Source organism: Ranitomeya variabilis, chromosome 5, assembly GCF_051348905.1.
Source record: "Ranitomeya variabilis isolate aRanVar5 chromosome 5, aRanVar5.hap1, whole genome shotgun sequence".
Classification (NCBI taxonomy): Eukaryota; Metazoa; Chordata; class Amphibia; order Anura; family Dendrobatidae; genus Ranitomeya; species Ranitomeya variabilis.
Genome location: NC_135236.1, coordinates 104,551,978 through 104,564,864, shown reverse-complemented (window position 1 = coordinate 104,564,864; position 12,887 = coordinate 104,551,978). Strand labels below are relative to the sequence as shown.

General features: G+C 53.4%; 1 protein-coding gene across 1 annotated transcript in view; it reads left to right on the top strand.

Annotated features, from left to right (window-relative positions):
• The first annotated feature begins 5,271 nt into the window (after positions 1 to 5,271).
• PCYOX1 (prenylcysteine oxidase 1) overlaps positions 5,272 to 12,887 on the top strand; it is a 74,960-nt gene continuing 67,344 nt past the window's right edge. Inside the window, exon 1 of the mRNA XM_077263088.1 lies at positions 5,272 to 5,448. Coding sequence (XP_077119203.1) covers positions 5,346 to 5,448 — 103 coding nt within the window. The 5' untranslated portion in view covers positions 5,272 to 5,345. The remainder of the gene's footprint in view (positions 5,449 to 12,887) is intronic.

Genomic DNA, 12,887 nt, shown 5'->3' with positions numbered 1-12,887 from the left:
ATCCCTCATTTGGGCAACTTCAACAGTTGTCCTGAAAGGGTATGATGGTAATCTGGCAATGGGTTACAAACAGGTTCATCTAGTTCAACGTTGGGTCGTTCTTTTAGCCATTATGTAGTGCAGAACCACACGCCTTGACCACTTCATCGACTGTCTCAATTTTGAGATTAATGGCTGTCCCTAAAATGCGCCATTTCAAGACAAGCATACCAAAGGCACACTCAACAATTCTTCATGCCCTGGTCAGTCTGTAATTAAAAATCCTTTTTGTGTGTGTCAAGTCCCGACTGGAGTATGGTTTCAGGAGGTTTCCACACATCTGAAAGGCCTCATCCCCAACCACAACAAATGGCATTGGTGGGCCTTGAGTGTTAGGAAGAGGATGTGGCAGGGGGAAATTGAAATGATTGCTATACAATTGGCCCATGTCCGAGTATTTAAATGTCTGGGAGTCATTACCACGGCCAAAAGATCCAATGTCCACGGCGACAGTCCGCAGCTGCAATTGCCATGAGCACTATGGAAAAATAATTTTTGTAATTAAAGTACTTGGATCCAGTTCCAGCCGGTTTGGTAATCCAGATATGTTTTCCATCCACTGCTCCCAAACAGTTGGGGAAATTACAAACTTCAAAAAAAAATTTCAGCAGTTTGCTGCCAGATTTCCGTGGTGGGTAGGGGGATAAATTCCGCACGGAGAACATCCCACAAAGCCCGGCAGGTGTCTGTGACAATCCCAGAAAGTGTTGAAATTCCTATCCGGAACTGGAAATGGAGCGATGATAGGCTCTCTCCGGTAGCCAGGAACGTGCCGAACAGAGAAAGGAAAAAATAAATCAAAACAATAATATTTATGACAGGGGTTTTGCTAAACAAAGAAAGAAAAAAAAAAGAACATGGCTTTTATAACAATAATATTTAGGACAGTATTTTAGCAAAAGAAAAAAAGGGAAAAATATTAAGTACATTGCCGAACAATAAGAATTATGACAGGCGTTACTGTTTAAATATTACGTACCTTAGTGTCACCAGCAGACGTTCCTTAGCAGGAATTGCTCTACGGAGCCGGGTGTCCTGCCTGCTGATGGTTCCTTGTAGCAATTCCATGAAGCTGTCTTGAGACATCCTTGTGTACTCCAGAGGCGTAGCTAGGGTTTTGGTTCAGGGGGGGTGACACTTCTGAGTGGGCCCCTAACCAGGTAAACTTCATTACTGAATAATAGAACAAACTCTGGCACACTAAAATGGTACGGGTGATATTTTATTCAACAAAGAATTCCCAATAATAGGACTTCAATTGTCCAAAGTAATGTTTTTCAAAAATTATTATAAACAAGAAATTTTTCTTACAGACATGAAATTCAATGTTTCGGCTAACCAGCCTTTATCAAGAAACGTCTGTGGCTGAAATATACATAAAAACAAAAAGTATAAAAAATACATAATAAAGGAATAACAAAGAAGTAGAAAAAATGGTCACATTGTGAATAAGAACATCATAATATGATTGTCTATGCTAAATAAGTGCACCTTTCATAATTCTCTGACATATAATATGTGAAACCATATGTAATTTATGAAACTAGTAAAATAGGTACAACCCTGTGTGATATCCTATATAGAGAAGCATCCCTTGTGTTACCCATAAGAACCAGAACAACAATGGAAAATCCTCTTCCAAACGTGACCATTGATAATCCTAATGGATGTCATTGGTATTGGGTATGATACCCGTCACCTAGTTGCCAAGCGACGTATAAGAATAAAAGATGGGTTTATACTTTACTTGTAGTAATTATTCATTAGGAAGTTGTTAGATAGCACTGTAGATATAAAGGCGATACTAAGAGATGTATTCCAAGTCCCCGTGACAAAAAAGGGAAAACAAAGGAGCAAAAAAGAAAAAAAGTGAAAGAAAAACCATAAACCAGTCAGCATGAAACCAAATGCTCCGGGTACCTTCACAAAAGCAGTGAGCACCCCTTAATCTATAGTCGGCGCTATTACTGAAGATAATCTCTATATAAAGACCAACATAGATATTACCGCCATATGGTCAGTGGTAGATATCAGCCCTACAGAACATATAAGACATCACAGCACAGTTACAGATAATGTCTTACCACTGATGTTCTCTGATGTAATTGTTCACTTTTTCCCGTCTTTTCCATCTGGCCCAGACCGACATGACAACTTCTTCCAGCAGAGAATACAACAAAGACACGTTTCACTTCTCATATTCCAGCCCCATCACCATCTATTCCCAACCTGCACAAACTTCTCATCCTGCTGATATCCCAATACTGAGCCGCTGCTGCCGTATATGTCCCTATTAGGCTATGTCTCCACGTTCAGGATGGCCGGCGGGATCGCCGCAGCGGCGAAGCCGCTCGGCGCTAAGCCCCGCCCCCTTTCTGGGACGCGATCATGCCGGATGTGTTAACTCTTCACATCCGGGATGATCGCTCTGTCCCATAGGGCCCTGTGATATGCCTTGCGGGGACGCTGCGTCCCCGCAAGGTGTACGGACATGCTGCGATCTGAAAAGACGCGCAGCATGTCCGGAGTCGCAGGGCCGCCGCGTGCGGGTTTCCACGCATAGTGGAGACGGGATTTCATAAAATCCCCTCCACTATGCTGGAACATCTGGAGCTCTGCGCAGCGTCAAACAAGCAGCGTTTCCTGACCGTGGAAACATACCCTTACTGCCCCTGATACCCCAATACTGAGCCGCTGCTGCCGTATATGTCCCTATTACTGCACCTGATACTCCAATACTGAGCCGCTGCTGCCATATGTGTCCCTATTACTGCACCTGCTGTGCGGTTCTCTGTGCCTTCTAAATTCTAAAGCACCCCTCTATAATATAGTAATGCCAGGTGCAAGTGCCCTAGAAAACAGTGCCCACATTTTGCTCGCTAGAAAGTAATATTGCCATGTGTGCCCCTTTGATAGTCACAGTAACCTGAGATCCCCTATAACAAGAAGTGCCCACTTTACATTTAATAATGTCCCGAGTCTCCCCCTGTACAGCTCCCCTATACAGTATAATGCCCCCTCACTGTATAGTACCATCCACACAGTATACTGACCCGTTAGTAGCCCCCAAACTGTTTGATGGCTCCAACACTGTATGATAGCCCACTAGATGGCCTCCATATAGTATAATGCACTAGGTCATTCTAAATATAGTATAATGCACTCCCCATAAGCCTCCATATAGTATAATGCACTCCCCATAGGACTCCATATAGTATAATGCACTCCCCATAGGACTTCATATAGTATAATGCACTCCCCATAGGCCTACTCTATAGCACAAGGCAGCACCCATAGGCAGACTCTATAGCACAAGACAGCATCCCCATAGGCAGACCCTGTAGTATAAGACAGCACCCCATAGGTAGACCCTGTAGTATAAGGCAGCACCCCATAGGCAGATTCTGAAGTATAAGGCAGCACCCATATAGGCAGACCCTGTAGTATAAGGCAGCACCCTTATAGGCAGATCCTGAAGTATAAGGCAGCCACCCTATAGGCAGATCCTAAAGTTTAATTAAGAAAGCCCCCATAAAAAAAACAATACTCACCTCTCTTCCTCCTTGTTCCAGCGGTGCTCTGACCTCCCGCATATCTTCTGACAGCGGGCACGGGTGGTTACGTCATCGCGCCCACTGTCAGCGTCGGTGACGCCAGATGCCGACAGGGGGATGATGGGAGGAGCGCAGCGCTCCTTCCCTCATCAGTGCGGTGACGGGCGGGGGACCCACTACTGGCACCGGGCCCCCCCGGCCTGCTCAGAGGCCCCATAGCGGGCGGCAGAGCAGGGAGATCGATTCCCCCTGCTCTGCCGCAGAAGGTAACTGTATTGGCGTGATGTGCGCGCCGATACAGTTACAGTAGTGTAGCTCCAGGTGGGCCCCCTTTGAGCACAGGGCCCGGGGCGATGCCCCCCCCCCGGTAGCTACGCTTCTGATGTACTCAAAATATTTCTCCAGGTTTTCACGGAGCTCAGTGAATAAGGAGTGGTAGGCTCCACGGCTCTGTTGGAGTTCAAAAATCGGGTGCTGCCAAAAGCGCCAACGCCATCTTCTCTGTTTTTCTCTTTTCCGTTCTCGCTCACAAGCAAATGCAAAGGAAACAAACAAGTTGACATCCAAATCCAGATTCCGATAGAAACTCTCCATGCGAAGATCCATCTTGACACAGGATACAGGAGCAAAATGTGAGGATTTCAGAAGTCCAAGGGTTTATATATAGAAATCCAATTAGCCACGCCCATTGGGAGTGGCTTGTGTCAAGGAAATTCTTGAACATTTTTTTCATAACAAACGCATGAGCATGAAAAACGCGAACGCATGCAAAAACTGCATTTTTGTATCCGTCATGCGTAAGTTGACGAGGATAAAAAACGCAGCGTTATCATGAGTTTGCATGCGTTTTGCCATGCATTTGCGGTTGTGTACAAAACGTTGCAGACTCAACCGCAAATGTGAACCTAGCCTTATACAATTCTGTGAAAATGGGCTGTTTGCCCACTTTCATGCCAACTCTGATGCCCAGAACCCATTTGGGCCAGGCTGGAGAGACCTGGGTGTGATGCAGGGCATCACTATCTGTGTATTCTTAGTGTGAAATCAGTGGAAAAAAAGTCATTTAACCCCCTTAAAAACCTCACTTATTCAAATTTGTGAAAATCGGCTGTTTGCCCACTTTGATGCCAGTTCCGATGCCCAGAACCCATTTGGGCCAGGCTGGAGGGACCTGTTCTATTTGTCTGCAGTGCGATATCAGTGGCCCAAAGTCATTTAGCTCTTTCATTAACGCCCTTTGGTGCCCACTTTGATGCCCATTTTTGTGCCAGTTTTATTGTTTTTGTAGCTGTTGTTAAATGTATTCACATCAGGCTCCTCGCTGCATTATATGTTATTATTGTGATTATTTTTTGTTGTTAAACCTATAAAAAAACAGAAAAGAAAAAATTGCTGAATAAGAGACTGACGAATAAGAAACCAAGTTCAGCCTTGGTGGCTATAGATCTGTACAGCCATGGCAGACTGGGTGGCTGTCATATATGTATGAGCTGGGAATACTGCTGGAGGGAGGGGCCCCCTGTTCACAGTCACCAAAAACTTTATCAGATAAACTCAAAGCAGCCAAATCTGCCCCTTAAACTATAAAGGGTTAAGCCCTCGGAGTCGGCCAGTCGTTACAGTAGGGGTATTTGCCCCCATGTTGGGGATCTGTACATGGTAATGTGAGCGGGAGCAAAGGCGCACACAGACGCCGCATGACAGAGGCGCGCATGCGCACTATGGTCCGGACTGGGACGCCCACAGGACGCCATGCAGCTCTCGGCCGCCGTCTCCTCTATGCTGTGCGGGGTTATCCTGTGCAGCCTGCGGACCGCAGCGGTACCGGACCTGCGGCATGCACCCAACAGGATCGGTAAGGACGGGTGGTAATGCTGGAGGGTGGTCTGTGCGGGCGCTAATCTGCAGATAACGAGAGTGCAGCTCTGCCGCCTCTGTCCCGATATACTCGGCTCCAGGTGGGAGGTCACGACAGACAATGGGAGAAAGTTTGGAAACTATTCAGAAATTCTCTCCTTTTCCCTAAACTTGTGCAGACATATGTGCAGGTGTGTGGCAGCAGCAGCAGCAGCAGCACACCTGAGCCCTGCGGTCCGCCCACTATCCCAGCAGCACACCTGAGCCCTGCGGTCCGCCCACTATCCCAGCAGCACACCTGAGCCCTGTGGTCCGCCCACTATCCCAGCAGCGCACCTGAGCCCTGCGGTCCGCCCACTATCCCAGCAGCAGTACACCTGAGCCCTGCGGTCCGCCCACTATCCCAGCAGCAGTACACCTGAGCCCTGCGGTCCGCCCACTATCCCAGCAGCGCACCTGAGCCCTGCGGTCCGCCCACTATCCCAGCAGCGCACCTGAGCCCTGCGGTCCGCCCACTATCCCAGCAGCGCACCTGAGCCCTGCGGTCCGCCCACTATCCCAGCAGCGCACCTGAGCCCTGCGGTCCGCCCACTATCCCAGCAGCAGTACACCTGAGCCCTGCGGTCCGCCCACTATCCCAGCAGCACACCTGAGCCCTGCGGTCCGCCCACTATCCCAGCACCGCACCTGAGCCCTGTGGTCCGCCCACTATCCCAGCAGCGCACCTGAGCCCTGCAGTCCGCCCACTATCCCAGCAGCACACCTGAGCCCTGCAGTCCGCCCACTATCCCAGCAGCACACCTGAGCCCTGCGGTCCGCCCACTATCCCAGCAGCACACCTGAGCCCTGCGGTCCGCCCACTATCCCAGCAGCGCACCTGAGCCCTGCGGTTCGCCCACTATCCCAGCAGCGCACCTGAGCCCTGCGGTCCGCCCACTATCCCAGCAGCGCACCTGAGCCCTGCGGTCCGCCCACTATCCCAGCAGCACACCTGAGCCCTGCGGTCCGCCCACTATCCCAGCAGCGCACCTGAGCCCTGCAGTCCGCCCACTATCCCAGCAGCGCACCTGAGCCCTGCGGTCCGCCCACTATCCCAGCAGCGCACCTGAGCCCTGCAGTCCGCCCACTATCCCAGCAGCACACCTGAGCCCTGCGGTCCGCCCACTATCCCAGCAGCACACCTGAGCCCTGCGGTCCGCCCACTATCCCAGCAGCACACCTGAGCCCTGCGGTCCGCCCACTATCCCAGCAGCACACCTGAGCCCTGCGGTCCGCCCACTATCCCAGCAGCGCACCTGAGCCCTGCGGTCCGCCCACTATCCCAGCATCGCACCTGAGCCCTGCGGTCCGCCCACTATCCCAGCATCGCACCTGAGCCCTGCGGTCCGCCCACTATCCCAGCATCGCACCTGAGCCCTGCGGTCCGCCCACTATCCCAGCAGCGCACCTGAGCCCTGCGGTCCGCCCACTATCCCAGCATCGCACCTGAGCCCTGCGGTCCGCCCACTATCCCAGCAGCGCACCTGAGCCCTGCGGTCCGCCCACTATCCCAGCATCGCACCTGAGCCCTGCGGTCCGCCCACTATCCCAGCATCGCACCTGAGCCCTGCGGTCCGCCCACTATCCCAGCATCGCACCTGAGCCCTGCAGTCCGCCCACTATCCCAGCAGCGCACCTGAGCCCTGCGGTCCGCCCACTATCCCAGCAGCGCACCTGAGCCCTGCGGTCCGCCCACTATCCCAGCAGCGCACCTGAGCCCTGCGGTCCGCCCACTATCCCAGCATCGCACCTGAGCCCTGCGGTCCGCCCACTATCCCAGCATCGCACCTGAGCCCTGCGGTCCGCCCACTATCCCAGCATCGCACCTGAGCCCTGCGGTCCGCCCACTATCCCAGCAGCGCACCTGAGCCCTGCCGTCCACCCACTATCCCAGCAGCGCACCTGAGCCCTGCGGTCCGCCCACTATCCCAGCGGCGCACCTGAGCCCTGCGGTCCGCCCACTATCCCAGCAGCACACCTGAGCCCTGCGGTCCGCCCACTATCCCAGCAGCACACCTGAGCCCTGCGGTCCGCCCACTATCCCAGCAGCAGTACACCTGAGCTCTGCGGTCCGCCCACTATCCCAGCATCGCACCTGAGCCCTGCGGTCCGCCCACTATCCCAGCAGCGCACCTGAGCCCTGCGGTCCGCCCACTATCCCAGCAGCGCACCTGAGCCCTGCGGTCCGCCCACTATCCCAGCAGCGCACCTGAGCCCTGCGGTCCGCCCACTATCCCAGCATCGCACCTGAGCCCTGCGGTCCGCCCACTATCCCAGCAGCACACCTGAGCCCTGCGGTCCGCCCACTATCCCAGCAGCACACCTGAGCCCTGCGGTCCGCCCACTATCCCAGCAGCACACCCGAGCCCTGCGGTCCGCCCACTATCCCAGCAGCACACCCGAGCCCTGCGGTCCGCCCACTATCCCAGCAGCACACCTGAGCCCTGCGGTCCGCCCACTATCCCAGCAGCACACCTGAGCCCTGCGGTCCGCCCACTATCCCAGCAGCACACCTGAGCCCTGCGGTCCGCCCACTATCCCAGCAGCAGTACACCTGAGCTCTGCGGTCCGCCCACTATCCCAGCATCGCACCTGAGCCCTGCGGTCCGCCCACTATCCCAGCAGCGCACCTGAGCCCTGCGGTCCGCCCACTATCCCAGCAGCGCACCTGAGCCCTGCGGTCCGCCCACTATCCCAGCAGCGCACCTGAGCCCTGCGGTCCGCCCACTATCCCAGCAGCGCACCTGAGCCCTGCGGTCCGCCCACTATCCCAGCAGCGCACCTGAGCCCTGCGGTCCGCCCACTATCCCAGCAGCGCACCTGAGCCCTGAGGTCCGCCCACTATCCCAGCAGCGCACCTGAGCCCTGCGGTCCGCCCACTATCCCAGCAGCGCACCTGAGCCCTGCGGTCCGCCTACTATCCCAGCATCGCACCTGAGCCCTGCGGTTCGCCCACTATCCCAGCAGCGCACCTGAGCCCTGCGGTTCGCCCACTATCCCAGCAGCGCACCTGAGCCCTGCGGTCTGCCCACTATCCCAGCAGCGCACCTGAGCCCTGCGGTTCGCCCACTATCCCAGCAGCGCACCTGAGCCCTGCGGTCCGCCCACTATCCCAGCAGCGCACCTGAGCCCTGCGGTCCGCCCACTATCCCAGCAGCGCACCTGAGCCCTGCGGTCCGCCCACTATCCCAGCAGCGCACCTGAGCCCTGCGGTCCGCCCACTATCCCAGCAGCGCACCTGAGCCCTGCGGTCCGCCCACTATCCCAGCAGCGCACCTGAGCCCTGCGGTCCGCCCACTATCCCAGCAGCGCACCTGAGCCCTGCGGTCCGCCCACTATCCCAGCAGCGCACCTGAGCCCTGCGGTCCGCCCACTATCCCTGCATCGTACCTGAGCCCTGCGGTCCGCCCACTATCCCAGCATCGCACCTGAGCCCTGCGGTCCGCCCACTATCCCAGCAGCGCACCTGAGCCCTGCGGTCCGCCCACTATCCCAGCATCGCACCTGAGCCCTGCGGTCCGCCCACTATCCCAGCATCGCACCTGAGCCCTGCGGTCCGCCCACTATCCCAGCATCGCACCTGAGCCCTGCGGTCCGCCCACTATCCCAGCATCGCACCTGAGTCCTGCGGTCTGCCCACTATCGCAGCATCGTACCTGAGCCCTGCGGTTCGCCCACTATCCCAGCATCGTACCTGAGCCCTGCGGTCCGCCCACTATCCCAGCATCGCACCTGAGCCCTGCGGTCCGCCCACTATCCCAGCATCGCACCTGAGCCCTGCGGTCCGCCCACTATCCCAGCATCGCACCTGAGCCCTGCGGTCCGCCCACTATCCCAGCAGCGCACCTGAGCCCTGCGGTCCGCCCACTATCCCAGCAGCGCACCTGAGCCCTGCGGTCCGCCCACTATCCCAGCAGCGCACCTGAGCCCTGCGGTCCGCCCACTATCCCAGCAGCGCACCTGAGCCCTGCGGTCCGCCCACTATCCCAGCAGCCATTAGTCTGTTCTTCCAGAGGATCCCCTTAAAAAAAATAATCCCACCCGAGTGCATCATTAATGTGTTTGTTACATTTTTATAAAACTTTCTCATCCAGTCACGCGTGATAAATCCCTCCAGCCTCTGCAGCCGCATAGTCTACAAGCATGGGGGACGTAGGGGAACCACATTTGGCTGCTCTGGGCTTAAAATTTCAAAGGAAAAAAAAAAAAAATTCAACTTTTGTTTGACATTTTGTGCCCCCAAAGAAGAGGGATCTCTAAGACCAAAAAGGAGGCTGGTGCATGACGCCGATACAGTAGGGCCCTGCAGGGGCGGACACAGACAGCTTAGGGCCCCTGTGCAAGAAATGTATCTGGGCCCCCCTCCTTTCATCGCGACCAAGCTACAGATATACATATTTTTTTTACAGTCTCCTCTTATATATATTGCAACCCTTATTACACAGTGCTCTCTCTTTATGTATAACACCGTCCCGTATCATATAGTTCCCTCTTGTTATGTACAGCACCGTCCCTTACATATCAGATTCTCATTATTTTTGTTATTTATACCTCCCTGTTCTTTATTACATATCATCCACTCCTGTTAGATATAAACTGAAATGATGGCTGATGGAGCATGGGAAAGCTTCTTTTGTGATGGATGCGGCTGATGGACTGGTCTTCTGGTCAGATGCTGCTCCCTCAGCAGTCATTTTACATTTTACAGGAGAGGACACCATGCAATAAAGAGAAGACGCTGTGAATAACAAAAATAATGAGAAAACTCAATGTAAGGGACGGTGCTGTAGATGGCAAGAGATGATACTGGGTAATAATGGACGGCGCTCCACATAACAGGACGCTGTTAGTGATGAGCGAATCTACTCATTACTCGAGATTTCTCGAGCATGCTTGGGGGTCCTCCAAGTATTTTTTAATGCTCGGAGATTTACTTTTTCTTGCCGCAGCTGAATGATTTACATCTGTTAGCCAGCATAAGTACATGTGGGGATTCCCTAGCAACCAGGCAACCCCCACATGTACTTAGCCTGGCTAACAGATGTAAAACATTCAGCTGCAGCGAAGAAAACTAAATCTCCAAGCACTAAAAAATACTTGGAGGACCCCCGAGCGTGCTCGAGAAATCTCGAGTAACGAGTATATTCGTATATTCGCTCATCACTAGACGCTATATAATAAAGGACGGCACCATACATAAATAGGATGTTACGTAATAAGGGACGGGAGGGTACCGATACCGCAGATGCGATTTCAGGATACGGTCACCGCCGAAGCAGTCACAGGAAGCGAGCACTAATAACAGTAAACAGGGTATGGGATATGGGATACTATATCAGACTAGGGATGGGGGACCTGGCAACACACAGTTGCATACACACCAACTACCTAACATACTGTAACTATAGGGATTGCTCAGGCACCTCCCTACTGAGGAGGGTGCTTTTTATACAAGATGTCTCCACGCTTTTGGCTGGGAGACACGTTGCAAGTGAACACACATTTAACTAAATGCCTCCCAGCTGAGCATTTACCATGTGTACGTGCTGCCCCTTTTAGAACAGGGGAGTGCGCACAGATGCACCCTAGGCACCCCATCGGGACACAGTGCAGCATGCATAGTGGAGGTAGAAGGCAGGAGCATGCTGGAGACAGTGCCATGGGCCGGTGAGTAAGCTGGTGTCCCTGCATAGAGGGAGGAGGGGACACCATGTGAGGCATAGCGCTACATGCCCCTTTCTGAATTTGTCTTGTTCTTCTGCAACACATGGAAAAAAACTCGATTCTACTCACCTTTCTCCGCTCCCATGCCACACGGCGTCCTCTTCTGCAACCGGCGCAAGAGCCGCCAGCTGACTTGTCGTCACTGCCATATGCCCCCCAGTCATGGACACACCGAGGTCAGATGCTGGATGCAAATTGGTCAGCAGCGTGTACTGCAGCGGAACTGGCGGATCACCGGTGCTGCAATATATTTCAGCTGAATGTGCGTCCAAGGATGCAGATCGAGCTGAAATATTCGCTGGTGTCAGTGGCCACACTCCACTTCTGGGCCCAATGCAGCTGCGACTTGTCTGGCCCGGGAATGCCCCGCTAAAGGGAACCTGTCACCAGGTTTGGCAGATATAAGATACAGCCACCACCTTTCAGGGCTCATCTACAGCATTCTATAATGCTGTATATAAGCCTCCGATCCGACCTGTAAGAGAAGAAAAATAAGTTTTATTATACTCACCCGGGGGCGGTCCGGTCTGATGAGTGTCACAGCTCCGGGTCCGGCGCCTCCCATCTTCTTATGATCGCCGCCGTGCTGCTTGCATCATGGCTCCCCGGCATTGCGCTCCTGCGCAGTCGTACTTATCTGTGCATAGTACTGCAGTGCGCAGATGCCAGGAAAGGTCAGAGAGGCACAGCGCCTGTGCACTGCATGACTTTGCTCTGCACGCCTGTGCAGGAGCGCGATTCCGGGGAGCCATGAAGCAACAGGAGGACGGCATCGCAAGAAGATGGGAGGCCCCGGACCCTGAGCTGCGACACCCATCGGACCAGACCGGCCCCCAGGGGAGTATAATAAAACTTATTTTTCTTATCTTTCAGGTTGGATCGGGGGCTTATCTACATAATTACAGAATTCTGTAGATAAGCCCTGAAAGGTGGTGGCCGTATCTTATAGCGGCCAAAACTGCTGACATGTTCCCTTTAAGTGATATTTACCTTTACACTTACTACCTACTGTGTCTCAGATACTAATATATATATACACTCACCGGCCACTTTATTAGGTACACCATGCTAGTAACGGGTTGGACCCCCTTTTGCCTTCAGAACTGCCTCAATTCTTCGTGGCATAGATTCAACAAGGTGCTGGAAGCATTCCTCAGAGATTTTGGTCCATATTGACATGATGGCATCACACAGTTGCCGCAGATTTGTCGGCTGCACATCCCAAAGATGCTCCATACAAGGCAGGATGGATCCATGCTTTCATGTTGTTTACGCCAAATTCTGACCCTACCATCCGAATGTCGCAGCAGAAATCGAGACTCATCAGACCAAGCAACGTTTTTCCAATCTTCTACTGTCCAATTTCGATGAGCTTGTACAAATTGTAGCCTCAGTTTCCTGTTCTTAGCTGAAAGGAGTGGTACCCGGTGTGGTCTTCTGCTGCTGTAGCCCATCTGCCTCAAAGTTCGACGCACTGTGCGTTCAGAGATGCTCTTAGGCCTACCTTGGTTGTAACAGGTGGCGATTTGAGTCACTGTTGCCTTTCTATCAGCTCGAACCAGTCTGCCCATTCTCCTCTGACCTCTGGCATCAACAAGGCATTTCCGCCCACAGAACTGCCGCTCACTGGATTTTTTTTATTTTTCGGACCATTCTCTGTAAACCTTAGAGATG